At 41.3% G+C, this 27,700-nt stretch overlaps 1 protein-coding gene across 2 annotated transcripts in view; it reads right to left on the bottom strand.

The window, feature by feature from the left end:
• Positions 1-27,700, bottom strand: part of DICER1 (dicer 1, ribonuclease III) — a 76,622-nt gene that overhangs the window by 41,396 nt on the left and 7,526 nt on the right. The window contains exons 2-10 of one of the 2 annotated variants that reach the window (XM_029071108.2): positions 17,824-17,890; positions 16,350-16,450; positions 9,345-9,533; positions 8,645-8,807; positions 7,501-7,631; positions 6,870-7,004; positions 5,970-6,130; positions 4,689-4,857; positions 2,848-3,320 (exon numbers count right to left, since the gene is read on the bottom strand). In XM_029071108.2, the coding sequence (XP_028926941.1) occupies positions 2,848-3,320; positions 4,689-4,857; positions 5,970-6,130; positions 6,870-7,004; positions 7,501-7,631; positions 8,645-8,807; positions 9,345-9,488 (1,376 nt within the window). In that variant the 5' untranslated portion in view covers positions 9,489-9,533; positions 16,350-16,450; positions 17,824-17,890. The remainder of the gene's footprint in view (positions 1-2,847; positions 3,321-4,688; positions 4,858-5,969; positions 6,131-6,869; positions 7,005-7,500; positions 7,632-8,644; positions 8,808-9,344; positions 9,534-16,349; positions 16,451-17,823; positions 17,891-27,700) is intronic. The other variant, XM_029071117.2, reaches the window with a different exon arrangement.

The following is a 27,700-nucleotide window of genomic DNA, read 5'->3' on the forward strand; positions in this document are numbered from 1 at the left end:
GTACAGTGTTCTGCACATAGTAAGCGCTCAAATAAATACTATTGAATGAATGAATGCATTCCCACTGCCCTTTTGACCGAGTTCCTCTCTGCAAACCTCACCCCGTCAGCCGATAGCTGCCTAGGAAGTTTTTGTGTGTCTCCTCCAGCTGTGATGAGACAAGCTTCCCCACCAGGTGGCCTCACTTGACAACTGAGAAATGGGAGAGGGAGGAGGAAAAGATGAACACATGTTTCTCTCCCTCTGGTCAAAGATGGCACTGACTCAGGGTGAGAGAAATGAGATCTCCTGTCTTCCATTCCCTTCCCATTTATGCTACCTTCCTCTCAGGCTATCGCCAACCAGGGAACCGGCCTGTTAATCCCTCATTTGAAAGCGGCATGGAAGAAGCAGGGCAATGAGAGGAAGTGGGAGAGGGCTTACAAAACCTTGATTACCTCAGCAATTAGTGCCCACTGGACCTCATTTTATGTATCGTGATCACTCAGAACTGGGTGAGTGCAAACAGGGAGTGGGTTTCAAAAAACATTTTAAAAAAATTTTAAATCTTAATGTTAAATTTATCAAGGCTTTTGCATTTGATTGATACCACTAGCTTTACGTGTAGACATTTAGTAACGACAAATGTTTTTCTGTTTGAAACAAACCGATAATTGTTACTTCATATTTAGTAAATGATAATTCTCTGCATTTTCTTGGTTATTTAGTCAAACTTGAAAAATAAACTAAACAGTATGTTTGCTCTTCCTTCAAAGTATTTTTCCCCATTAAATGTATCCTTCAGATTTCTGCCTAAATCATGAGAAACATTTTTCAAAAAGGGATTAAACCATGCTGAGTAATCAACTCGTGCCGTTTGGATATTTGTAAACATTACTGTCTTAAAGCATTTTAGTAATACAATTGTGATTTATTTTATTGTGCACTTGTAATCTGCGAGTGGAAAACTGTATTAAAATAATCTAATTTGTCACAGAAGGAAGAAATCTGTACTTCAGGAAACTTTTCTCAGTTAATAAAATAGATTACTAGATGTCTGAAAAAGCAATCATATTTACTGAGAGCTTACCGTGGGCAAAGCACTATATTTCGGAGAGTAGAATACAATAGAGATGGTAGACATGCTCCCTGCCCACAATGAGCTTACAGTCTATTGAGCAAGACTGAAGCATAACAAGGAAAAATGTTAGGACAATCAGGAAAAAGACTAAGCTTTCTGATCATTTATCTGACATTTCGCATTACTGATTCCAAACTATTGAATTTCAAATTCAAATTACTACAAAATTTCAAATACTTTTAATGATTCCTTTTTTGAAATGAGTAAAATGACACTTTTCAGTGAGTTATCTTTTCTCAGGGCATTAATCACTCTTCTGGGATTCTAAATGGCTCAGTTAATTCACTTCCAAAAGGTAAAATGAGATCTCACAACCTACTCAACCGGAAGATGAGATACTGTGATGCAAACTGCCACAAGTGAAATATCCCACCTTTTTCTGGAGAATTCTGTTCACTCTCAACAAAATAAATTCAGAAAGAAAAAAAAAAGTAGCTTACTACTAGTTGCTTCAAGATCTCTTAATAAAAACAGTCCTAACTCCTGTACCACAAAAAAAGAAAGTTACAAGTAAAGGTATTAGACCATAAGAAATTTTTTCTTCTGAAGTCATTTCATATTGGCCACATTTCCACTGAGAAATCAATTATGGTCATTAAATCGAAATAGTACCATAGCTTCTCTGAGAAAATTAGTTGGGATTAATCCAACCAGTTGTAAAAATTTTCATCTAGATGAAACTGGCATTTTTAGTTTGTGGAACAGAGGCACTCATGAACAGGGGCGAGAAGTGACATACTAACTCAGGCTAGTTTCTCCCCAGAGCACGAACTGATTTAAATATCTAATTCATATTTCAAGACAAGAGTTTCCAATAAGGCAACCTGGGCCAGCTCTGCCACATTTGCAAAGAAATAAATTAGGCACTAATATTTCCATGGTTCTCTCACCAATAACATATTGACTAAGCAGGGCTAGGAAATCCCCAGGATATCTGCAGTCTCCAGAGAGACGTCACAGCACTACATTTGGAAAGCCCAATGGACAGAGATCAACCTTGTTCACTGGTTCTCATTGGTGACTTCTGCTATAGTGTTTTCAAGAGAACTAAGACTGAGGATCATGCCCTAAAACGTGGAGTGGGGTGCAATGATGATGATGGCATTTGTTAAGCGCTTACTACATGCCAAGCATTGTTCTAAGAGCTGCGGTAGACGCAAGGTAATGAGGCTGTCCCACATGGGGTGCACAGACTTCGTCCCCATTTTACAGACGAGGTAACTGAAGCACAGAGAAGTGAAGTGACTTGCCCAAAGTCACACAGCTGACAAGTGGCAGAGGCAGGATTAGAACCCATGACCTCTGACTCCTAACCCGAGAGAACCCTCTGGTTTTTTTGGATTCTTATATTTGTTATTCCTAGCTGCAGCCTAAGGCTCAATTTATTGTAGGTTGACAACGTTCTGCAGCTCAACTGACAAAAAAACAACAACCCACCACTGCTGATTGACTACAGAATTAAATGCAGAGGAAACTTCCCATAACGAAACTGCTAATTTTTAATTAGGTAATTCCAATATACTTTCTCTCCATTCTCTGATAAATATTGAGAGGAATTTAAAGGAGCTCTTATTCTTTCTTCACCCATTAGTTCTTATTCCCTATTATTTAATTATACAAAGATTATATCCCAACAAATGCCAAAGAATATTTTCCTAGTTAGCTCTAAGACAGTGCTCAATATTTATTTACAAAAGCAAAACAGGTTTGTCTTTGAAGAAATTTACCTGTTTAAAACCACTGCCGTGTATCTTCTCTCCACAAAAATAATTCCACATAAAATGTTAGTAAATGGAGAAGGAAAATTTGTCTCTGGCTTCTCTTTTTCTTCAATTTCCTCATCCTCGTCATCATCTTCGGAATCGCTCCAAGAAACATAGTTATCTTGGTTCCTATTGTTATACCACTCAACACTTTCAAACTGCTGCCGCTCAAATGGTTTATACTTGCGCAGTATTTCAAGCAGTTTGATCACTTTTGGGGTTACAAATTTCAGGTCAAGTGAGGCAGGTGAGAAGTGCTCTTCACAGAGTGCATGTATTTTCCTTAGGAAAGTGTCTGTAAACAATAAAAATTTTCTGTGCAGCTCCTCTTGCTCGTGTTTGATATACTTCTGTAGTTCTCTTACCATCATACCAGCTACCTTATCTGCACACCAAGGTCCCAGCACCACCAAAACTGCTCGACAGTCTGACAGTATCTACAAGAAAATCACATGAGTCAGATGCTGGGTAATAAAAACAAAAAATATCTAGATTCCAGAATTTGAATATATCTTTTTTGTGGTACTTGTTAAGTGCTTACTTATATGCCAGGGACTGTTCTAAAGGCTGGGGCAGAACCAAGTTAATCGGGTAAAACACAGTCCAGGTTTTGCATGGGGCTCATAGTGTACAGGACGAGACAAATGAGGCACACAAAAGTTAAGTGACTTGCCCCAGATACCACAGCAGACAAGTGGTGGGGCTGGGATTAGAAGCTAAGTCCGACTAAGTACTAAGAGAAGAGTTATAATCAAGATCCAACAATACAGGAAACTCTCACTTCAAGTAAACAAAGACACCTTCCTGGGAGTTAAAGTCAAACAACATTTTAAACAAAGGAATCCTGGAATGGGTATAAGAGACAAAGTGCTGCTATATTGGCCAATATATTCCTAAATTTATTTTTAAATAAACTCATGCTTAACATGAATGTATCTAAGGGGAAAACGACAGGCTGAGGCAGAATTTATAATTTTCCTTACAATTACGATTTCCATTTCCAATTCCCAATTCTAACGGGAATTTCTAAAAGAGATTTTGCAGGAAACTAATTCCAAATTTTTAGGGAAATTTTCAATAAAAATCCTTAGTACTTTAGTTATGATTGTGTGCAACTCTCGTAAAAATACTAGAACGTAGTCTTCTGTGATGGTACAGCATAGCGTGTGGTGGCATGCAGTGAGAACAGTGCCCTGACATGTTGTTCAAAAAACAAAATCTGCCCTGCACCAGGGATTGCCTGGCTTCTCAATCCAGGCCCACTGCAGTCTCGGGGCTGCAGGCCACCTAGGCTCTCTCTACATCTACATAACGCCTAGTCCTGGCTCCCCAGATCACACAGAATATTCCACAAGAGAGGCAACCCGTGAAATGGAAAAGAGCTCGGGTCTGGAAATTGAGAGCCCCAGGTTCTACTCTGTCATTGGCCCGCTGTGTGACCCTGGGCAAGTCACTTACCTCTCTATGCCTCCATTTTTACATCTGTAAAATGGGGGTAAGATTTCTTTCCCTACCTCACATAGAAATAAGGTGAGAGAGCATTTGGAGAATAAGAACACTACAAAAAGATCAAGGAATTAAGCTACTTTTACCTAGAATAATTTAAGCTGTTAAATAGACGTTTTATTATACGATATTATTGCCACATTTTAGATTTCTGGTTGCCCATGCACTGAAGACTTGCACGCTCTGACGATACACCTTTGCGGTATCGTTTGACAATAAGGGACTAAGGGAAAACAGGAACTTGTGGACTACCATCACCTCTACTAATCTCATCAAAACCTTAATTTACATTTTCGTACCTGTTTAGAAATTAATGTAGAATCTCGTTCTTTAGAAAGTACAGTTATGTTGCAGTCATTGAGAAAATTAAGTGCTTCATCCAATTCCTTTAGCAGTATTTCATAGAGTCCGCTTTTATCAGCATATGGTCCACAATCTACTACAATCTCACATGGCTGAGAAGAGTATCTTCAAAATTAGAAACACAAATGTTCATTACTTCCCACTGTGAAAAATGCAAATTGTCTGCCAACCAAGTTAAAACACTACACATTATCTGTTTTCTGGCACCATATACAGGAAAGCTATTTTCAGAAGTTATCTGAAAAAATCTGTCATGTGCTGGTTACTGGAGGGGTACTAGATTGATAGAACTGTCAGGTTGGGACAGCTGCATAAAGCAAGAGGGTGGAGGAAACTATAAGGGTGCTCCTACGGCTCCTTTTCCTTTTCCTCAGGTCCTGGACACGAATAAGAACTTTGTGGTTTCTTCTTTCTCCTAGGGCCTGGAGGCTGGAGCTTAGGTAATATGCAGGAGTCAAACTGTGTCAGCCTCTCTGCATGATGACGGTGGGAAAACAATGGGTGGGAGTTCAGAAAGCTACAACCCCAAAACAGACCCTGCTGCCACTTCGATAAACATCCGAGATGGTTCGGGTTCATTCTCAATGGAACCCAGCCTCTTTGAACCTTTTATTTCAATATCTGAAAGAAGGGATGGGCAGAGGGAAGGTGCCTGTTAGAGGGCACACCCCAAATTATAGAATTCAAGCTCTCAGTACAGTGCTTCGCACACAATAAGCACGCAATAAATGATTGAATGAATAAATAGAAGTCGTTTTAGAAGCCCCTACACTGGATCGTTTGAGATGCTCCAGCAATGCAATTTCATCCGAAAGAGACAAGAGGGTGAAAAAATGGTACTTTTGGAAAACTTGCAAAACTCCTGTCTTGTCATTTGCTGCCGAGTCGTCTCCGACCCATAGCTACTATGTACACATCTCTCCCAGAATGCCCCACCTCCACGTGCAATCGTTTCAGTAGCGTATGCATAGTTTCCTTCGTAAAAATATGGAAGTGGTTCACCACTGCCTCCTTCCAAATTCAATTACTAATAGCCAGCGATGAACTTGTAAATCATGATAGTTTCTTTTTCACTTACCACACCTCCGTGCTTTTAACTCTGCCCAACACTTGCTATAATTCCGGAAGGCAACATAAAACTTTGCTAACTAGTCAAGATTAAAATTAATTTTACAAGGTATCTGTTTTACTAACGTAGTGTGAGCCACAGAGCATACCTGTCTAAAACCACCAAATCAGTTGCAGTTTCAGCACTGCTCTTAAGGATTTTCTCCAGTTTCTGAATCTTCTCCTCCAACTCCGCTGGATCACATTTCCCATTTAAAATGGATGCAGTTAGTCCCAGAATTCGAGGACATGATGGATAATTTTCACAGATCTGAGATAATAAAAACAGGCCTCTAAGATTTCCTTTCACTCCACCAGGCCTGACTTGACTTTATATACAAACTGAAAAACTACACTTAATTATTGAAGCCATATCTAAAAGTTACCCAAAACTTTAGAGTAACAAAGAATAGCTAATTATAGAATAGTTATATTAGAACAAAAACTAGATTACAGTTCATACTAGATTTAAATTTCTTAAGGGCATATGTGCTCTGCAAATATGGATTACAATTCTCAACTTTCAACTTTAAAATTGCTCAAATTTTCAAGAAGGAAAAGTGTGATTTTTTTTTTTTTTTAAAGAAGACGTCACTCTCCTACATGCAATCATTATATAACCCAATCCATAGCAGCATTTCCTGCCTGCACAGATGGTAAATGAATATGAGGTTATGGAGGAGTTGTTGCTTGTAGCGGTATGCCTACGTCAGTGCGGCAACGAAAGATGGCGACATCACACCAAAGTGGTGACTTTAAACCTTGGGCAGAAAATATAAGGGGAGCTTTTAGAGCCTCCAAAAGGAAGATGGTTTTCAGAAGGCTGAAGGCATCGCCTCGGATTAAGTGCCCTGTATCAATTTCCCATCAACACAACAAGATTCAACTCACCCAATGCTGCTGTTAGTTTTTTTCTTTTTTAATCAAATGTTTTAGGGGCGGGTACCTGGGTTTTACAAATTTTTCATGAAAACAAGTTTGAAAGTGGTCCCCATTATATAGGCACTCACCTTCATAATTTCTCGATAGGGGTGGTCTAAGATTGCAAGATGACATTCATCGAACACCAAAAGGTTTATGTCTGATAAGGATAGGTAATCATTTTTCAAAACATTCAAAGCGACATGACAGGTCATAACTAGAACCTAAAATAAAATACAGATGTAAAACAACATGCATGCACAGTAAAGGGACATGTAGCAGTTTACTAAATGATAACATGCAATCTAAGTTAATAACTGAATTCAAAATAAAAGCGTTTAAAAAAAAGGTAATTCAGAATTACTTGAAACAAATCTAGGAATAAGCACTAGAACACCCTAGAAAAACTAAAAGAGACAAAATGACTCAATAGTCTTTCCATTTAGTGATCAGAGGCTCAGTCTCGTAAAGTTCTGATCCACACAACTATATGCATGAAAATAGTTATCAAAATGATTTCTACCACCTTCTCTCCCAATAAATTAACTTGACTCCTTTAATGCAATTTCCCATTTCAAAACACTGCATAGCAGAAATTGTATAATGTTAAAAATGCTTTAATGAGGTAAAATGGTGGTAGACATGCTGTTTTATTTTTTTCCCAAAAGATTTACTCATTAACATTACAGGTATTAGATGCATACATCCTTCAACTTTTACCTGATGTTGGGTAAACTCTTGGTTCCATTTTTCTTTTGTCCAAGATGCACTTATTTCTAAGCTTGAATATTCTCCCACCTTGAGATCTGAATGGGTTCTGACAGCTGATACTTGCTGAGCAACTTGGTTTGCTAAGTACAAAAAAACCATGATTTTACTGAAGTTTAGAACATTCTCTCCTCAGTCTCGCTGGCCTAAAAATGTCTGGGCTAGTCTATAGTCCTAAGTAGTCCTAATTAATCCTATAAAAAAGTCCTTTCAGATTCCCCCACCCACATTTTGAAAGGATTCTCAAGACTCTTCTCTGGGCAGTCTCTGCCTGTTACCTGACCACCCCTCCTTTATTTTCATCCAGGTAAACAAATCTCTTCTCTGTCCCCTTTTACCTCTGCGCTTTCCCACGTCCCTCACAAAAACTCACTCACAGAAATCCTTGCCACAAAGATTTGCTAATTCTGTTGATTTGTACTCTCCCAAGCCCTTAGTACAGTGCCCTGCACGTATTAAGTGCTCAATAAATATCACTGATTGATTTCATTTGATCCGATACAACCTAAGGAGGTGGGAATCACAACTACTGAACAGAATCTTCCATGCTCTGGTTTTCAACATAAGGAGGGTATAGAACACTGGAATTTATGATTAGATTATGTACAGCATTAAAAACATTCAGGTTCGTTAAATCAAAATTCACAATTTAATATTTTAGCCTCTTTTATAGAAGCAAATATATTTCTTAAAGAATAATTTTGTAAAATACATTTCAGGGGGAAAATGCAAATCACCAAAAGTTGAGGAAACTTAAAGTGCTCAAAGTAAATGTAAATCTGTCAGCTTCAAGGGCATAAAGTGTATACTTAAAATTCTACTATAAAAAATATGATCCCTATAAGGAAGAAGTCAGGTTATGGGCATTTGGGAAACGTTCCAAAATACAATGACATAAGATGATATGAAGGGTGTAACCTCGGAGCCCCACTTTATAACCAACGCAAAAAAATCCTTAAAAAAAAAAATCACCCTACAAAATGGGAAAACTACTGCTTATAAGGTTTTATGTGGAATTTTTAACATGAGTCCCTTTTATCCTTTACAGTAGTTCACTGAATCCTCAAAAAATTTCCAAAATAAAAATGTTACTTACCAGAGTTGACCAAAAATACAGTCCTTTTCCCATTTTTGTTGAGATCTCCCCTGATCTGATAGGACAGCTCTTTAGTGAGTAGTACTGCAATAAATGTCTTCCCTGAGCCAGTGTTTAAACAGACTATTGTATTATGATCCAGAGCTGCTTCAAGCAGTTCAACCTAAAAGTTACAGAATCACATGTAAGACAACACACACATGAATAATTTCATTCAAGAAATTTATAAGTTACACTAGAATAGGAAGAACTACTGCCAATGTTGTAAAAGTGCATTTTAAATATCTAGACTATGTACTTCAAAGGGTCACATAAAGCCCCCAAATCTATAAATTCTTCAATTAAAATTCTATCTTTAAAGAGCAAACTCTGTCCTACAAAATTGGAATATGAATAATATTTAAAGTAGCCTTTACGTGCCAGTTATAGGCTGAGCAATTTTTAAATAAACTTTGTCCATAAACTTTAGCAGGCACTTGGGCCACTTGAGAAAAAGATTTTTAATTTTTACTGAAATAGCTCCAAATTTGATACCAAGAGCATAAAGCCAAATTCAGCAAGTCCTAGTAATGATAGCAATGAGATTAACTGGGAGCTTGAAACCTGCAAAACCACATTAATCAGTAGCATCAACAATATGTCAGTTTATGTCATTTTTCTCCTATTTTTTGAGAGAAGTGCTAACCGATGTTCTTAGTACCTGATATTTTCTTGGCGTGTATATGTTATCATGAATTGCTTCTTGTTGCCATGGAAGTCCAAAAAAAGGACCCATTGGGGAGGAAGCAGGGGTCATGAGCTGTAGTCCTGCCATGCTGAGGGATTGCAAAGCAGGGCTTTTCATTCATCCAGTGTTTCTTTCATTGCATTTTTGTTCTAGCACAGCTTACTACAAAAATGGAAAAACAATTATACAATCATGCATTGTTTTAGAAGCGAAACGCCAACAAGGAAAGCTCTGATTAATTACCCGCCTTTGATTCTTTTCTTTCTTTCCATTTTAGCATTTTCTCAGTGAGGGATTTCCTAGTCCCAAACTCGAGCAGTCCCCAATTTGTTCCCGAAGTTACGGACCGGAGCACTCTAACACAGCACCCCACCTCCAATCCGGTGGCTTCCCAACTGCCGGCCCTTAGTGCGGTCTTCAGAAGCAACCGCCGCTTCATCCCAGATAAGGTGAGGAGAGGAGTGGCATTCACCTGGCAAAGGGGGACACTGGAGGCAGTCCCATTTCCAGGTTGGAGCCTATTGCTCCAGAAGTCTGACTGTCTCGATGCCAACTCGGGCCCACCCAAACACTCTCACTCCTCCTGTCTCTGCATCCATAGATGACGAGGAAACAGGTAGTGCCAGAATATTGGCAGCAGACTCGGAAGGACCTCAAAGGGGCAGTTAAGTAATGCCAACGTACGCAAAGAGCCTGGCCGTGATGACTCCCGCTTTATTCTGTGGAAAAAACTTCACTGGCTTCCTAAGGAAAGATCATTACAAGGGGAACTTCCTGAAGAATTAAGGCACATTGTCCTTCCTTTAATATTTTAACCTAAATGGGCCAATAAACGTCTACAGTTTTAAGGCCACATTTTCCGGAAATATGACCGTATATAATGCTCGTCGTTCAAAGACTTAAAAGCAATTCACACCCAGATCTGCCCAGTCACTGTCTTATTCTTTAAATACAGTTCAAAAAAGATGCTAAAACGCAATGCAGTAACAAAGTCACCCACTGTACTGCGGGACCTGGAAACAAATCTCTGTGAAGTTCGAAGTTTAAGATCCAAGGTTAAAAGAACATATGTTGCCTCTCCTCCCACAGAACTAGCTATTAAAAACACAAGTTATTTCTCTAATTACCACCTTATCTTTTCTTCCTAATGCATTAAATGTACAAGTCCACTGAATCCAACTATACCTACATGTACATACTCTAAGAAAAACAGACCTCTCTGTTTTAGGGACTTATCACAGAAAGATTCAGCTCCTGATGGAAGCTCTTCTGGAGGCAAGTGGTGATAGAATATAGTAATACCATTACTACTAATAATAAGATTTGTGATATTTCTTGAGCACTTACCCTATGTCGAGCACTATTCTAAGCGCTGGGGAAGACACAAGATAATCGGGTCAGACACGGACCCTGCCCCACACAGGGCTCACACTCTATGTAGGAAGAAGAACAAGTATTGAATCCCCATTTTACAGATGAAGTAACAGATACAGACAAGTTAACTGACTTTTCTAAGGTCACATAGCAGTCACATGGTGGAGCGACAATTACAACCCAAGTCCTCTGACTCCCAGGCCAGAATTCTTTCCACTAGGCCACACTGGTCTTCAATAAGAGTGCTTAGGATCTTGGAAAAACTGACAACTAGAAAATTAGCTGATATTTGTAAATCATTCTTCAATTTCCTCTCCCACTGAGTTAGCCTAACAGAGCCTTACAAAGCACATCTGTCCTCTGCCCTTAAAAACTACTAAGTACTTGTTGTTCTGTTTAGATAAGAATAGTCTAATGTCCTCCAAGGCATAATCTATTATTCTCTGGAAATTTACACCCAGATGACCAGGCTTTTTGCCCAATCTACATTTGTTTTCAGAGTATTTGAGAATTCAAGGTACCTCAGATGTCAATCATTCAAGGATTCTCTCAAGAACACCACCTGATAGATCAATTTCAGAAAATGTTCTTTCCCTCAATCACTTTTATTATTTTAGTCCTTGACATAGGTCGGCGCCGTCCCTCCCGAGAGAGATGAGTCCACTCAGTTTAGGTAAGTGGCTTGCCTGGACATCCAGAGACCTCACCAATTTTACTCAAAAATGTAACCAATGAAGAGAGAAGATTTTAATAATAGAGAGCCAACCAAAACTAAAAGCTAGCAATGGCAATGTCTGTCACTTTCCCATACCTTTCTTCTTCCCCGCAGGCCCCCAACCACAGCGGAGCCATGGGGCCCGGGCCCAGAGCAGCCCTACTCAGGGATTACGTGGGCAGAGCCACCCCAAGGCCCAGAAGAATGAGGAGCCCTGCAAGCCCAAGACACGTTAACATGCAATAATCACGGGGTGGGGAGCACAGAATATGACCTGGATGACAAGTAGCAAATGCTGCCAGAGGTTAAAAATAGTTGAGGGGTGGAGGACGGGAAGTTCAAGCTATAAATTCCCTGTGGGCAGGGAACATGTCTACTACCTCTGTGGTACTGTACTCTCGCAAGCGCTCAGTACAGTGCTCTGTAAGCAGTAACCACTCACTGACTGCTGCAGGGGCACCGGTGAGACAAACCACAAGAGAGCAGCGTGGCTCAGTGGAAAGAGCACGGGCTTTGGAGTCTGAGGTCATGGGTTCGAATCCCGGCTCGGCCACGTGTCAGCTGTGTGACTTTGGGCAAGTCACTTAACTTCTCGGTGCCTCAGTTACCTCATCTGTAAAAATGGGGATTAAGACTGTGAGCCCCTCGTGGGACAACCTGATTCCCCTGTGTCTACCCCAGCGTTTAGAACAGTGCTCGGCACATAGTAGGCGCTTAACAAATACCAACATTATTATTATTATTATTAAGTCAATTTTGGGGTGTCAACTAGAGTCCTTTAGCTGCAACAGAGTGTATCCTTTGAGTGCTGTCTCCAGCCACTGCTCATTGAAGCTGCTCTCTTTTTGTCCTGCCTGTTCCATATACAGTTGGCATGTATACTTATCCAAAACAGAGCTCTTGGGGGTCTGACCCTCGAGATTTGGCTCAGATCCCACTGTGGCCTTTTTTCTGAAGTGAGGCAGGGTGGCTCTTGTTTTCCCTACTTGGGGGCTTGCTCAGTCTGGTTTCGAGTGTTCTCTAGAACTTCCAGCTGTAACAAAACTAGGGGCCCTGTGGCCCAGGCTCCTCATGTAAATGTTCAAGGATGGTAAATCACAGCTAATGGCAGGGGCCATTAATGCTACACTTTGCATATGGTGTATTAACTGTGACCCATCTCTCCTCCCTCTAGAGTTCTGGTCAGTCCCCCAGGAATCTGGTTGGAAGTAGCCCAACACAAACTTGGACTGGGCCTCAAGATTTCGGCCCATCGCAAGGAGCTACCACAAACTACGATTAATGGTCCACTAGGGCAAGGATCACATCTTCCAACTCTATTGTAAAGGGAAGCAGGGTGGCTCAGTGGACGGAGCACGGGCTTTGGAGTCAGCGGACGTGGGTTCTAACACCAACTCTGCCACTTGTCTGCTGTGTGACTTGGGCAAGTCACTTCTCTTTGCTTCAGTTACCTCATCTGTAAAATGGTTAAGACTGTGACCCCCTCGTGGGACAATCCGATGACCTTAAAATACGTCATCCCCCATTTTACCCCAATGCTTGAAATAATGCTTGGCACACAGTAAGCACTTAAATACCATGATTATTATCACTTTTCGGATTGTATCTCTCAAATGTATTTCAGAGTACTCTTTCAAGCACTTAGAAGAGTGTTCTGCACACAGTATACGTTCAAGAGATACCGCTGATTGACTGTTTCATTTTCCTGGACAGAACCCATGGCACCCAAATACTGCTTTCACATTCAATTACTAGCAGGTCATCTCAGCACCATGAACTATTCATTCATTCAATAGTATTTATTGAGCGCTTACTATGTGCAGAGCACTGTACTAAGCGCTTGGGATGAACAAGTCGGCAACAGATAGAGACAGTCCCTGCCGTTTGACGGGCTTACGGTCTGATCGGGGGAGACGGACAGACGAGAACGATGGCACTAAACAGCGTCGAGGGGAAGAACATCTCATAAAAACAATGGCAACTAAATAGAATCAAGGCGATGTACAATTCATTAACAAAATAAATAGGGTAACGAAAATATATACAGTTGAGCGGACGAGTACGGTGCTGTGGGGATGGGAAGGGAGAGGTGGAGGAGCAGAGGGAAAAGGGGAAAATGAGGCTTTAGCTGCGGAGAGGTAAAGGGGGGATGGCAGAGGGAGTAGAGGGGGAAGAGGAGCTCAGTCTGGGAACGCCTCTTGGAGGAGGTGAGTTTTAAGTAGGGTTTTGAAGAGGGGAAGAGAATCAGTTTGGCGGAGGTGAGGAGGGAGGGCGTTCCAGGACCGCGGGAGGACGTGACCCAGGGGTCGACGGCGGGATAGGCGAGACCGAGGGACGGCGAGGAGGTGGGCGGCAGAGGAGCGGAGCGTGCGGGGTGGGCGGTAGAAAGAGAGAAGGGAGGAGAGGTAGGAAGGGGCAAGGTGATGGAGAGCCTTGAAGCCTAGAGTGAGGAGTTTTTGTTTGGAGCGGAGGTCGATAGGCAACCACTGGAGTTGTTTAAGAAGGGGAGTGACATGCCCAGATCGTTTCTGCGGGAAGATGAGCCGGGCAGCGGAGTGAAGAATAGACCGGAGCGGGGCGAGAGAGGAGGAAGGGAGGTCAGAGAGAACTACTTAGCTAGGGTTCCATTAGCTAGGATTAGGAAGTGCTCTGCTATCAAGAGAAGTCAATGCCCGAACATTTGTAAAAATTAACAATAAAACTCGGGAGTTTAATAGGACACGGCCACAATGGATTGCTGAAGAAAAAAAAAATACCAAACACTGTCCTTTGCTGATCTTTAAGGCTTCACCTCTAGTATGACATGGAATATATGAAGCTTTGTGTGAGCTTAACTCCTGGTTAAACAGCTGGAATTTAGGGTAGGCATTTAGTGGATGGGACTTAATGTTTAAGGGAGGGTGGGTAGGGAGAGAACCCCATCACCCTCCATCCCTGGGAACTCAGTGAAATTGTTCCAAGTTCTTCCGTTTCACAAAGCTTTACAGATCCTGCCCTGTTTTCTGACTAGCTAAAATGGATAAAACACACATTTACAAAGCTAGGGATAGTAATGCTCTGTATACAATAAGCGCTCAATAAATATGACTGAATGAATAATGTATCCATTGAAGCTCCATCTCCAAAGAAAAATACCCAGGAAGAGAGCAACAAAAAACACAAAATCTTCACTGGCTTTAGGAGATGTTTTTCATATTACAGGAAAATCGTGAAACAAGACTTGTGCTTCCCTTTACTGAAAGACTTCAAAAAGAAAAATCAAACAAAAAGCCTCAAGATCCTGTTGTAAAATGTTCCGATGCTTTGGTTAAAAACCAAAAGAGCTACAGAATCCTGCATCTTATCTGGGAATTCTAAAAAGACTTTTTTACTTAATTAATGTAATGGTCTCCTGGTAATTGGGACAGAAAGAGAGTACACACTGGAAGGTACATATAAAGAAGGTTATAATTTTAAAGAACTTTACAAATTATTCTTTAATTTACATTTTCCTTTTGCAAATGAAAATAATAATTTTATACCAACTTGAGGTTTATTAATTGCGGTATTTGTTAAGTTGTATTTGTTATGTACCGGATGTTGGGTTTTATAGAAGATAATCTAGTTGGACAGTTCCTTTCCCACTTGGTGCTCACAGTCTATGGGAGAAGAACAGGAATTTAACCCTCTTTTAGAAATGATGAAACTGGAGCACAGAAGTTAAGTGACTTGCCCAACGTGAGCAGGGAAGTGGCAGAGCTGGGATTTGAACTCAGTTCATCTGACTCCCAGACCCAGGGGTACATCATGTATGTCTGTTTCAACTTTATGCTGAAGAGCATTTTGATTAAAATACGCTGGAATAAAGCTCATCATTTTCACATTCGGGTCTCCCTCACTTTGAGAGGGCACTTCCTGAGAAAAGTAAGTGTAAAATACACTCTACTTCACAAAGGAAAAAATGATTAGATTCTAAAACCTATCCAATCATACAAACTGAAAACTCCTTTCTCTGTGTTAATCCTTGGTGGTCAGGGTAGTAGAACACTTTCAGAAGAGTGGAAGGGGAAGTTATCCCAAGGACGGTGTAAAAGGAAACCTTCCACATCTTCAAATGCCAATAAAGAAGTTTATGTACCACAAATCCTAAAAAATCAAAAGAAAAAAAAGCATAGTGGGGAGGGGAGAAAATAATTCCTCCATTTTTACCAACAGTTAACTAAGCCAAACAATAGTACTTACTGTTTGGAGAGTACAATGCAATCAAGTTGGCAGGCCTGATCCCTGCCCTCAAGAAGCTTACAATCTAGTTAATGGACAACAACAAACAAGGAAGGACATCAGGAACAAGAGTCAAGTCATGAATGGATTTTAATGGTGGTCCCCAGGATAGCTGAAACTAAACACTCAAATTACAGGAGAACCCTTTCACAACATCCATTCATATTCTTTTTCTTTCTTTCTTTCTTTCTCTCTCTCTCTCTCTCTCTCTCTCTCTCTCTCTCTCTCTCTCTCACACACACACACACACACACACACACACAAACATACTAACACACAGTCTTATCTCCAAATTTGAAAGGACTCGGATAAAGGAAGCAAAAATCAGAGCACTGTTTAATATCTCCAAACAGATTAATGCTCTGGATTAAGATTCAAAAATCATAATTCTGGGTTTAGTCAGTTGACTTTAGGATTGATAATTTATGCAGCACAGACATTAGTTGCTGCAGGCCAAAATTACATTGCTGGCTATTTTCCCCATTGATTTTATATTTCTCCTCAATAAAATACTGAGAAAAAAATAATTGTTAAGTAATGTTCAGCAAATAGTGAACAATAGTTTATTCAATTCTTAATAGATTAGTACTGATTACATAGAAACTATTTTTCTCAAATCGTGGATTTACCGTTTTAATTTCTGAGACCTCTGTGTTGATGTTGCCTGAACTGCATTTTGACATCATGATATCACTCTATGGGTAAATTACATTATGCCCAAGCTTCGACTCTAAAAAAATGAACACAAAACACTCAAGTTTAATATTTATATTCCAAAGAGGAGAACAAGTCAAAGAGAGAACGCTATTGATTTTAAAATGTCATGGTATTTGAATGTTTGATAAAAAGTTTGGTTTTTTAGTTAAAAATTAAAACACAAAACATTTTCTGGATAATTGAGGTAAACTCTAAAACTTAACCAAAGATTAAGAGCAACTGTGCTACTAGGAAATAAATGAGCTTTCTAGGAATTTGCGGAGCAGGTTTGTAGAATTTGTTTAAAAATGTATTTCAACTAAAACCAACAAATTTAACTGAACAAACTTTGAAAATGAAACTGTTTTATACACAATATAATACTACGTTGAAGTCACAATTAAAACATCACATCCTAAATTCAACTGGGAAATCACTACCTTGAGTTATTAAAAGCTGTACTTTAACTAGAAATTCTAATTTCATTTTCTTTCATCTTGTGTTTTTTAATCACGAAAAGAGCCAAAAAAAGTTAACATATAATGTTACCATAAAAAAAAAGACAACTCATTTAAACTCATTGAGAATTGAAATGCTCTTACATTTCATTTCTCAATCAAAATAATGTGCTTTGAGTTTTATAATTTATAAAATTTGGTACCCAACTTTAAAGAAAAATGGTTAGAAGCCATTTAATTTACAATTTCACACAGATGCAATCGCCAGTTACAAACACATGCTTAACTACAACTAAAATAGAATAATCTTGTAAAGCTCTAAGATAAGTTTATATTACATAATTCGAGTACAACACATGGAAGAATTGGGGAAAGTTCTTCAAAAACCAGTCTCCACTGCTACAACGTGATACCCCAATAGGAGCAAGAAGAAATGATTCTGCACATGAACACAGTCAGAGTCATGTTAGGATGCTGCTCTATTTCTGAGATCCTGCCTTGCTGAACTATACAAAACAGTACTTTGTGCTTTCAGGCATCTGTACAGGACTCAATACAGTAAAATAAGAGTGAGAACCATGAAAGAATTGAGGGTCGATACAACCATAAGACAGGAATTAGTAACCATCTATCCATTAGTAACCACCTTCTAACCATCTACCTCCTAACTTATTAAGTCCCACCAAATCAGGTTATTATAACACAATTTTCTCATCACATGAGACTATTCCAGAACTAAAGCATTATGGTAGAAATGACTTAAAATATATAATTACACTATTACAAATCCTTCATGAAAAGCTTATCTCTTAGGTAAACATTCCCATAATCCACGACGATTTTTTAGATGGTTAAAAGTCCAAATTTCAAATCAAATTTTTTTTTTTTAAAAAAGTCATAAGGCAGAGATCAAGGCACCCCTAAGGATTACACTGTTTTTACATTTTACCTCAAAATGCTGATTCTGAGCTTTCCCAGAGTTTCCAAGTCTGCAATTTTGCTTCACCCCAGGTAACCTGAAAGGCAATATAAAATGAGAAAATTTTAGCACAAATGTTCATAAAAATCAACACTGCAAGTGGTGTCCTGCATGTTTGCATTTTAATGCTCAATGGCAGCTGCACTAGGTCCTTCAAATCCTAATTAACACATACCCTTTTTAGACAAGGATACAGACAGTACATCTCTGAAAGAGCATCTCCAAAGTGCTCAGAACATTTTTGCATATTTTCTAGTTTATCTGCAAGGTCAGTTAAAGTTATTCATTTTCCAGGGTTTTTAAAGCTTGCTTTATTCGTTTTAACAAAATTACGCATTTCAAACTTTTTATATGGTTTGTAATAAACTGGCCATTGTAGAACAAATGCAAACACAACTAAGCTATTTTACAAATGCTAGTACACATTTTAAGGAAAAACATTTTATACTATTCAAATAGATGAACATGTAAATAAATTTAAGTTCATAAGGTTTAGATTTCAAAGTATCAAAATATGACATCTAATTACCTTCTTCCTGAGTGACTGAAATGCTCCTGAAGCTCTTTAAGAACAAACCAAAAGAATAAAACTGCCTAACAATTTTCTTTGCATCTATTGTTATGCAGGCTATTTGGCATGATTCAAAGGCAATCATTTGTTTCAGAATACAAAATGATTATATTTGCTCCTTCTGCATTGTACCGTGGCGCTTAGTAGAGTGCCTGGCACATAGCAAGTACTTAAATACCCCCTACCTCCACCCCCCCCCCAAAAAAATCCAATGACAATTTAGTCTGGGTGGTCACCATGAAAACTATAAAACAGAACATTCTCATTTGAATTGAGAAGCAAGGATAAAATGGCAAAGTCTGCCAGGTTCAGCCTGCTAGACCTGTTTAACGTAGAAGACGGTTGAACACCAGAGGCTCAGTCAAGTTCTCGGACAAAATGGCATATTTAATGCATATTAGCATCTAAATTCAACAGTGTCGGGGTATCCTTCCAGAAAAATGCTCTTTGCAACCGACAGCTAACCCTGCCTGCCTGATGGCCAAAGTCATCTGAGGCTTCCCAGAGAGAACTGCCAACAATAGCAACAGTGAACGACTGCTGCACTGTACTAAAATGTGTCCCAGATTCTAGCACTGTTACCTTCAAAAATATTTCCTCAATGTTTGAACACTTCAAACAGCCCGAGCTGTGGGAAAAGGACAGTGACTAACTTGTCAGAAGCAATTCTGCATGTGTGTCTGTGTACACAGGTTTATACATATACATCTTTACTAAAACAAGAAGTCAAGATTATTGAAAAATAAAAACATCAAAGGAAAAACGCTAGAGTTAAAACATCAATTCCAATTTGCAGCAAATAACCACTAAAGTACTGGTTTACCAATTTTTCTATTAGCCTAGGTTTTTAATATAAATCTCAGCAGTTTTATTTCTCAACTGCTTGTTAAGTCTCAGAACCCACACCCAAACCCATACCAGAAGACTCAGATGAAGAGGTAAAAACACTGGAACACTGCATCAATATAGCAAACCAAAGCAAATGCATTCTCAGGTCTTTTCAAGCTAACTAAAAGCACTCGATTAATCCTGTAGGTTGAAGTTTAATCCTGCAAAAGAGAGACCTCTCTACTAGTCTATTTAATTTTTTTAAAAAATAACCACACCAAAAACACCAAATTGCCTTTTTTTCTCTGCAAACAGTTAAGTCCAGAAATGAAGGGTATTCACCCATTAAGCAGAGCTATTACAATGTGTTTACATACATCTCCTCATATCCATTCCATGACTCGTTCTCCACTGTGGGCACATCTAAAAAGTCCTATTTTTCAACTGTATTTACTGAGTGCTTACTGTGTGTCAAGTGCTTGCCAATAACAGAGTTAGTAGACAACCTTATCAGAACTAATGAATACATTCAGAGTGCAAGTATACACTTTGAAAAATCATGGAGAGAAACAATCCTCATCCTTCACACAAAAATTCCACACGAATACAACACTACTGTCCTTCCCACTGGGGAGAATTTGAGGTTGCTGATTTGAAGGGCAGAGAGAAGAAAGGAAGGGGAAAAGTAGGATAAGAAGTAAATCCACTGACAAATGTTAATCGGTCCATCATTGGTAGTTATCGAGAGCTTACTGTGATCAGAGCACTGTCCTAAGCGTTTGGGAGAGTACGATACAGAGTTGGTAGACCAGTTCCCTGCCGAGAACGAGCTTACATTCTAGAGGAGCAATCCCCTAAAAGATAAGGTGAGGTCATCCTTCAAGCGGGAGGAAGAAGAGGAGAAAGATGGGACAAGAAAAGGGGTGCTGTACCCACCACGATGACGCTCGGTAACGCTCGAATTCTTGGCAGTGTGGGGAAAGTCAGGTGGGAAAGAGAGAGAGCAGAGAAATTCGAGCAGAGATAGGATGACAATCTAGAGTCTGTTCTGGCCTCCTCTCGGAACTGAGAGTCTCCCTCTCCTTCCTCCTCCTCTGCAGCACCATGGGAATGACAGGGAAGGAAAACTGAGCAAGGGCGAGTAACAGAACCTTGCAAGCTAGACTGCTTTTGATTTCTTCCCCTGCTCTGATGTAGGTAGGGCAAACAGGAAGGAGGTTCTAGCTGGCATAAGAAGCACCGGCAGTTTCAGATATGCTATGCCATTTCCACCATGCCACCCCCTCCAATGGCAGAGGGTTAGGTAAGCTGTGAGATTTTATGGGTCCTATCCAGTGAGCGGGACTGTGGATTTTGCAGAGCCTGCTCAAAGGGAAGTGTGACGGTCAACTCTTTTGCAGAATTCAATGACGACGGACTTGGCTAACCCGCTTCAATTAACTATCTGCTACCAGGCCTACAAATAAAGGCTCTCCCTGCCCTGCTCCCTACTGGAATCACCAGGCCGAGACCTGCAGTGGGCATCAGAGCTGGCAGGCATGCAAAACGCCCAAAAGGGGCACAGCCACTGGAGTGGGGCTGGAGCTCCAGAGGAGAGAAGAATGGAGTTGGCTTGACCTTCAACTGAGCCTTAACCGCAGCAATTTGCTTCATGACAGCACAAGATAACAGACATGTGCTTCCATCACAAACAGACCAAGAACTACTTTTCTCATGGTTATGCTCAATTTAGTACCAGAGGTAATTCTTCACTGAAGAGGAAGTAGCTATGACCTGGCCATACAGTAATCACCCCTCTGTAACACCAACTATAGCAAATTCTAGGGCTAAGGGTGAATCATTCAAGGAACACATGTTTGGGGATGAAGTTTAAAAAGTCAAGCACTGGTGAAAATTACTTATGCCCTTAGAGCTACAGATTATTGAAGTAATTAAATCACTTTTAAATGCCAATAGTTCCTTTTGCCTGTGTAAAAAGAATATTTCTGCTCTATGGGTTGATTCATTCTGTCCTGGGATAATGCTGGTAGCATTCTCCTTCATTCCCAGGTTTAAATGAACAGGAAGTGACTTGAGTTAGCTGCCTAATCTGGTTTACTTAGTACAGTGCTTTGAACACAGTGAGTGCTCAATAAATGCAATTAATTGATGAAAACTGCTAAGACAATTGTTTATTGCTGTTGACAAAAACTATCCAAAGAGAATAGGCTTGCTCTAAATCAACTAAGCCAAGAGAGAGGGGAGGGGAGAAAGGGGGCAAATTGGGTCACACTTGGAAGAACGGACTTTCATCTTACTCCTCTCTGGGGAATACTAATAATAATGATGGCATTTGTTAAGCACTTGCTATGTGCCAAGCACTGTACCAGGTGCTGGGGTGGATACAAGCATACACCCTGCATGCCATTATGCTCATCAAGAGATGCAACAGACACCAAGTTGTCTGGCCCCATGAGCAAACCCTAACTGACTTTCCTGAATCCCACTAAAATGGGGAATGGACCAGAAGTAAAATGGAGCTCACAAGCAGCTACTTTTGGGCAGGGATCATGTCTCCCCACTCTATTACAGTCTATGATCCCAAAAACTTACTACAATACTCTGTTCAGAGAAAGGGCTCAATAAATACCACTGAAAGAATGACACTGCTTGCTTGCATGCCCACCTGGACACTCATTACGCCTTCTATAGTGTAAGTTCATTGTAGGGAGGGAACGTGTCTGTTTATTGTTGTACTGTTCTCTCCCAAACGCTTAGTACAGTGCTCTGCACCCCGTAAGCACTCAGCTGACAATTAACTGACTGACCCTCGTTGTGTGGAGGGAAGTGCTCCAGCCAGACAACTGGCAGGAGCAGGGAATTGAATCGGACTTGCTCCACTCCTTAAGGACTCCATTTTTCAAGTTTGTAAGATCAGGTTAAAAACAAAAAACAAAAAAGACACAAAAGAAAAATTTACAAGCTTATTACAGCAAAGTTGCCTGGCAACACCTCTTGTCCCAAAAGTGCCTGTGTCCTATCTTTGATATAATTGATCGGTTAGTGTCTTTGTTTTTATACAAGATTTTGTGTAGCTGTGGCTCTGAGTTTTCCCATTGGTGTAAATCTTTGAGAGGGCCTCAAAAAATATAAATATCAGCAATGTTGTTTATCATCCCATTAATCATCTGCTCAATTTCCTTTTAAAAAACCTCCCACCTCAGTTTCCTTTTTTTTTTTTTTTTTTTGCTAATGTTGACCCGCCGCACCTTCAAAAAATGCCATATATTCAGTATATCCAAAGAAATACTGGGGAGTGGATCATTCTTAATATAGTGACAGAAGGAAGGCAGTGATTGTTTGCAGGAGATTAAAAAAACACTGTATAATCCCCCAAAATCGCTTCACACATCAAGTGTGTCACCCCTTAAACAGGGCCTTGCCACTTTTATTCACTATATTTTGGCAGCCACAATAGTGCATAAAGGTCAATCCTCTTTCTTCTTCAGCCTGAGACCAACTCCTCTCCCCCATAAAAATAAAGACTTAGATGTTTGCATTAACTGAATGGATGCTTTAAAAAAAAAAAGGATGTTCAACATTCCCTTTAAATTCTTGTCATCAAGATTGCATCTATTCTGTAGGATGTCTGCATACTTACTCACATATACTGTGAAAGTCACTTATCTTTATCTAGCCTGTAAGCTCGTCCTCTAGACTTCTGGCTTGTCATGGGCAGGGAAATATGCCTACCAACTCCACTGCACTGCATTCACCCAATGCTCAGTACAGTGCTCTGCACCCAGTCAACGCTCCAAAAATACTACTGGTTGATCTTGATCCACCTTTAATTCACAGTGACCTGAGGACTATCAGCTGCCCTGTATAAACGATCTATTGGTTGAAAAAAATAAAACAGTAGCTCCTCTGGTGATTGTCGGCAGAAAAAAACCATCTGTCTGGATACGGTGGGACGTGGTGGTGGAAGAAATGGCTGAGTCCACATCCGCCAACTCTTTTGTGCTCTCCCAAGTGCTTAGAACAATGCCCTGCACACGGTCCATCTTCAAAGACCATTTATGGACTGGGTGACACTGGGCACGGGGGAAATGAGAAGCGTGCTTTTCTCATTGCAGCCTTCTCCAAGAATCCAATCCCCTTTTGCTAGGGTTTATTCAAACCAACTAGAAGCAGCACAGGTGAAGTGTTCAAGGTCCAATGCCAGCGACTCACATGTGCCAGTCAGGGGTGCCAAGCTGCAGGGGCCTGTGGAGTCCTCCTGGCTGGCCAACAGAGACCTCTACTGCTCCACAAACACTTCCCAGCAAACGAATCCTAATGCAAAATGCTCATTTGCCTGCCAAGTCTTTTGTATCATCACAGTCAGTGTAGCATTTTTTAATGAAACACAGGGATGTACCGATCACTCAGAATGCATTATTAGGTAGTGCTACCCCATCAGGTTGGTTGAAATATAGTATGGCTAAATTTTATCACTGTTTAGTTGCTCTCAAGGTTTATACCGATCAACCCCATTTAAATGTTTCTTACATGCTTCTTTTAATACTTTTATAAAGCCATTTTACTGTTCAAAGGTTTGGGTTAAGAATCCAGAGCACTCATTTTTTATTTTTTTTTTACATTTAGAAAAATGTAAACAATTATATACACTCCTAGTTCTTCCATAATGCAAGGGTTATTTCCTTGAAAAAGAGGATAAAGGAAAACTTGTGTTGTAACATCCACCAGTGTTTGACACAATGCACATAAACACATCACCACTTCTTCCAGCACATCACCATATTTAAACGGATTTCCTTTATTGGAAGAACGCTCCCTATTTCTGCCATCTCCTCCTAGTCAAAACGTGTAGGGAGAACACACATTCTAGAAACCTTCATTTTGCTAAACCCATTTCTAGCTCTACAGCGATTAACACTTTTTACAAAGTTATAATCATAACCACTTAAGGTACCTGTAAATGACACTTTTTAGTGCACTAACAGTATCCTAGAGGTAACAGATCATATCTATTGAGCACCTGCTGTGTGCAGATCACTGTACGAAGCACTTGGGGGAGTACAATATAGCAAGGTTGGTAGACAAGTCTCCTGCCCACAACAAGCCTAAAGTCTAGAGGAGGAGACACTTTAATACAAATAAATGACAGATATGTACATAAGTGCGGTGGGGGTGAGGGAAAGGTGGAATAAAGGGTTCAAATCCAAGTGCGAGGGCGATGCAGAAGGGAGTGGGAGAAGAGGAAATGAGGGCTTAGGAAAAGCCTCTTAGAAGAGATCTGCCTTCAATAAGGCTTTGAAAGTGGGGAAAGTGATCGTCTATCAGATACGAAGAGAGAGGGTGTTCCAGAAAAGAGGTAGGATGTGGGCGAGAGGTCGGCGGTGAGATAGACGAGATAGAGGGAAAGTGAGTAGGTTGGCATTAGAGGAGCAAAGTGTGTGGGTTGGGAATTAGAAGGAAATCGGGGAGGTAAGGTAGGAGGGGGCAGGGTGACAGTGATTTTAAACCGACAGAGGAAGGGGCAGCGTGAGCCTGAGTGATCTGAAGCCAATGGTAAGGGGTTTCTTTTTAATGCAGAGGTGAATGGGCAACCACTGGAAGTTCTTGAGGAGTGGGGAAACAGACAACGTAGACTGAAAGAAAAATGATGCGGGCAGCAGGGTGAAGTTTGGACTAGAGTGGGGAGAGACAAGAGGCAGGGAGGGCACCAAGGAGGCTGATGCAGTAGTCAAGGTGGAATAGGGTGAGTCCTTAGATTAACATAGTGGCAGTTCGGACGGAGAGGAAAGGGTGGATTTTAGCCATGTTGTGAAGGTTAAACCGTCAAGATCAGGTGGCGGATCGAATATGTGGATTGAGTGAGCGATGAGTCGAGGATAATACCAAGGTTACGGGCTTGTGATATGGAGAGAATGGCGGTGCTGTCTACAGCGATGGGAAAGTCAGGGGGCCGGCAGGGTCTGGGTGGGAAGAAAAAGAGTTTTGTTTCGGACATGTTATGTTTGAGGTGTTGGCGGGACATCCAAGTAGAGAGACCCTGAAGGCAGAAGGAAATGGGAGACTGCAGAGAAGGAGCAAGATCAAGGGCGGTGTGGCTTAGTGGAAAGAGCATGGGCCTGGGAATCAGAAGTCGTGGGTTATAATCCTGGCTCCGCCACTTGTCTGCTGTGAGATCTCTATGCTTCAGTTACCTTATCTGTAAAATGGAGATGAAGACTTTGAGCCCAAAGTGGGACAACCTGATTACCTTGTATCTACCCCAGCACTTAGAACAGTGCTTGCCACATAGTAAGCACTTAACAAATACCATTATTATTACTACATTTGAGGATCATCCGCATCCAGATGACAGTTGAAGCCAAGGGAGTGAATGAGTTCTCCAAAGGGGTGAGTGGAGGTGGAGAATAGAAGGGGACAGAGAACTGAACCTTGAGGGAGACTCACAGTTAGGGGCTGGGAAGCAGAGGTGGGGCCTGTAAAAGAGACTGAGAATGAGCAGCCAGAGAGATAAGAGGAGAACCAGAAGAGGACAGTGTCAGTGAAGCCAAGGTTGGATAAAGTTTCCAGAAGAGGGTGGTCGATGGCGTCATGCAGAGCCGAGCAATTCAACCCTTCCTCATTGTCGGAATCAAATTATGTCCAGGCCTGCAGGGAAAAGTATGCATTTTGAGGTTCATATTTTGATAAGCTAATCGGATTTGGGCCTGATTCTATATAGGCCAAGCCTGAAACTAAATGCTAACCTAGCGCTAGAGAGGATTAAAGTAAGCAAACAAGCCCCAAACTTCTAGGGCTTTGTGCCTCTATCTCAAGAACCCCGTATCGGGCTTTTCCGCTCACCATCCCTATCTCCTCTCTATACGGTCACCTTAGGAAAGTTCCCAGAGAGGATAGTGGCATGGCAAAAAGGGGAGAGTGCAAGATCATCATTCATCCTGCAATGGAGCAACTGTCAGAGGGACTTCTGGATCCACCAGGAGCGCAAACAAGATGGCCGTCTCAGTGCAAAAGTGTCCTTCCTAACTGCTCAACTTTCACCTATCATTTTGGAGCCCATTCTGCTCAACCGAATCCAGAAATTCTAGTGGCAAATTCCTCTCATCGGTTGGCTTTTAGCATTACGACAGATGGACTGCTTGAGAAGCTTTTCGCCTGTCAAGACAACTGCCTGAACGCTTGTCAATGTCAGGCACCTTATTCATGACCTAAAAGCCCGCTCCTCGAGATCCAGCTCCACCCCCTCTCCCGGCCACCCACTGCCCTTCCGCACTGCGCAGAGCCGTTCACGTTGCTCCAGCTTCTCGATAAGACACTGACTCTTTTTTTTAAGGATATTTGTTAAGTGCTTATTATGTGCCAGGCACTGTACTAACCACTGGGGTACGTGTGAGAAGCAGGCTCTCGTTATATCCCGGCTAGACTACTGTCAGCCTTCTCTCTGACCTCCCTTCCTCCTCTCTCGCCCCGCTCCAGTCTATTCTTCACTCCGCTGCCCGGCTCATCTTCCTGCAGAGACGATCTGGGCATGTCACTCCCCTTCTTAAACAACTCCAGTGGTTGCCTATCAACCTCCGCTCCAAACAAAAACTCCTCACTCTAGGCTTCGAGGCTCTCCATCACCTTGCCCCTCCCTACCTCTCCTCCCTTCTCTCTTTCTACCGCCCACCCCGCACGCTCCGCTCCTCCGCCGCCCACCTCCGCACCGTCCCTCGGTCTCGCCCATCCCGCCGTCGACCCCCGGGTCACGTCCTCCCGCGGTCCCGGAACGCCCTCCCTCCTCACCTCCGTCAAACTGATTCTCTTTCCCTCTTCAAAACCCTACTTAAAACTCACCTCCTCCAAAAGGCGTTCCCAGACTGAGCTCCTCTTCTCCCTCTACTCCCTTTGCCATCCCCCCTTTACCTCTCCGCAGCTAAACCCTCATTTTCCCCTTTTCCCTCTGCTCCTCCACCTCTCCCTTCCCATCCCCACAGCACCGTACTCGTCCGCTCGACTGTATATATTTTCGTTACCCTATTTATTTTGTTAATGAATTGTACATCGCCTCGATTCTATTTAGTTGCCATCGGTTTTTACGAGATGTTCTTCCCCTCGACTCTGTTTATCGCCATCGTTCTCGTCTGTCCGTCTCCCCCGATCAGACCGTAAGCCCGTCAAACGGCAGGGACCGTCTCTATCTGTTGCCGACTTGTTCATCCCAAGCGCTTAGTACAGTGCTCTGCACATAGTAAGCGCTCAATAAATACTATTGAATGAATGAATCCCGGCTCCACCACCTGCCTGTTGTGTGATCTTGGGCAAGTCATTTCACTTCTCTAGGCCTCAGCTCCCTCCTCTGTAAAATGGGGTTTGAGACTGTGAACCCCACATGGGACAGGGACTGTGTCCAACCTAATCTGCATCTACCCCAGTGCTTAGTACAGTGCCTGGCACATAGGTGTTTAACAA

This window comes from Ornithorhynchus anatinus, chromosome 1 (assembly GCF_004115215.2).
Source record: "Ornithorhynchus anatinus isolate Pmale09 chromosome 1, mOrnAna1.pri.v4, whole genome shotgun sequence".
NCBI lineage: Eukaryota > Metazoa > Chordata > Mammalia > Monotremata > Ornithorhynchidae > Ornithorhynchus > Ornithorhynchus anatinus.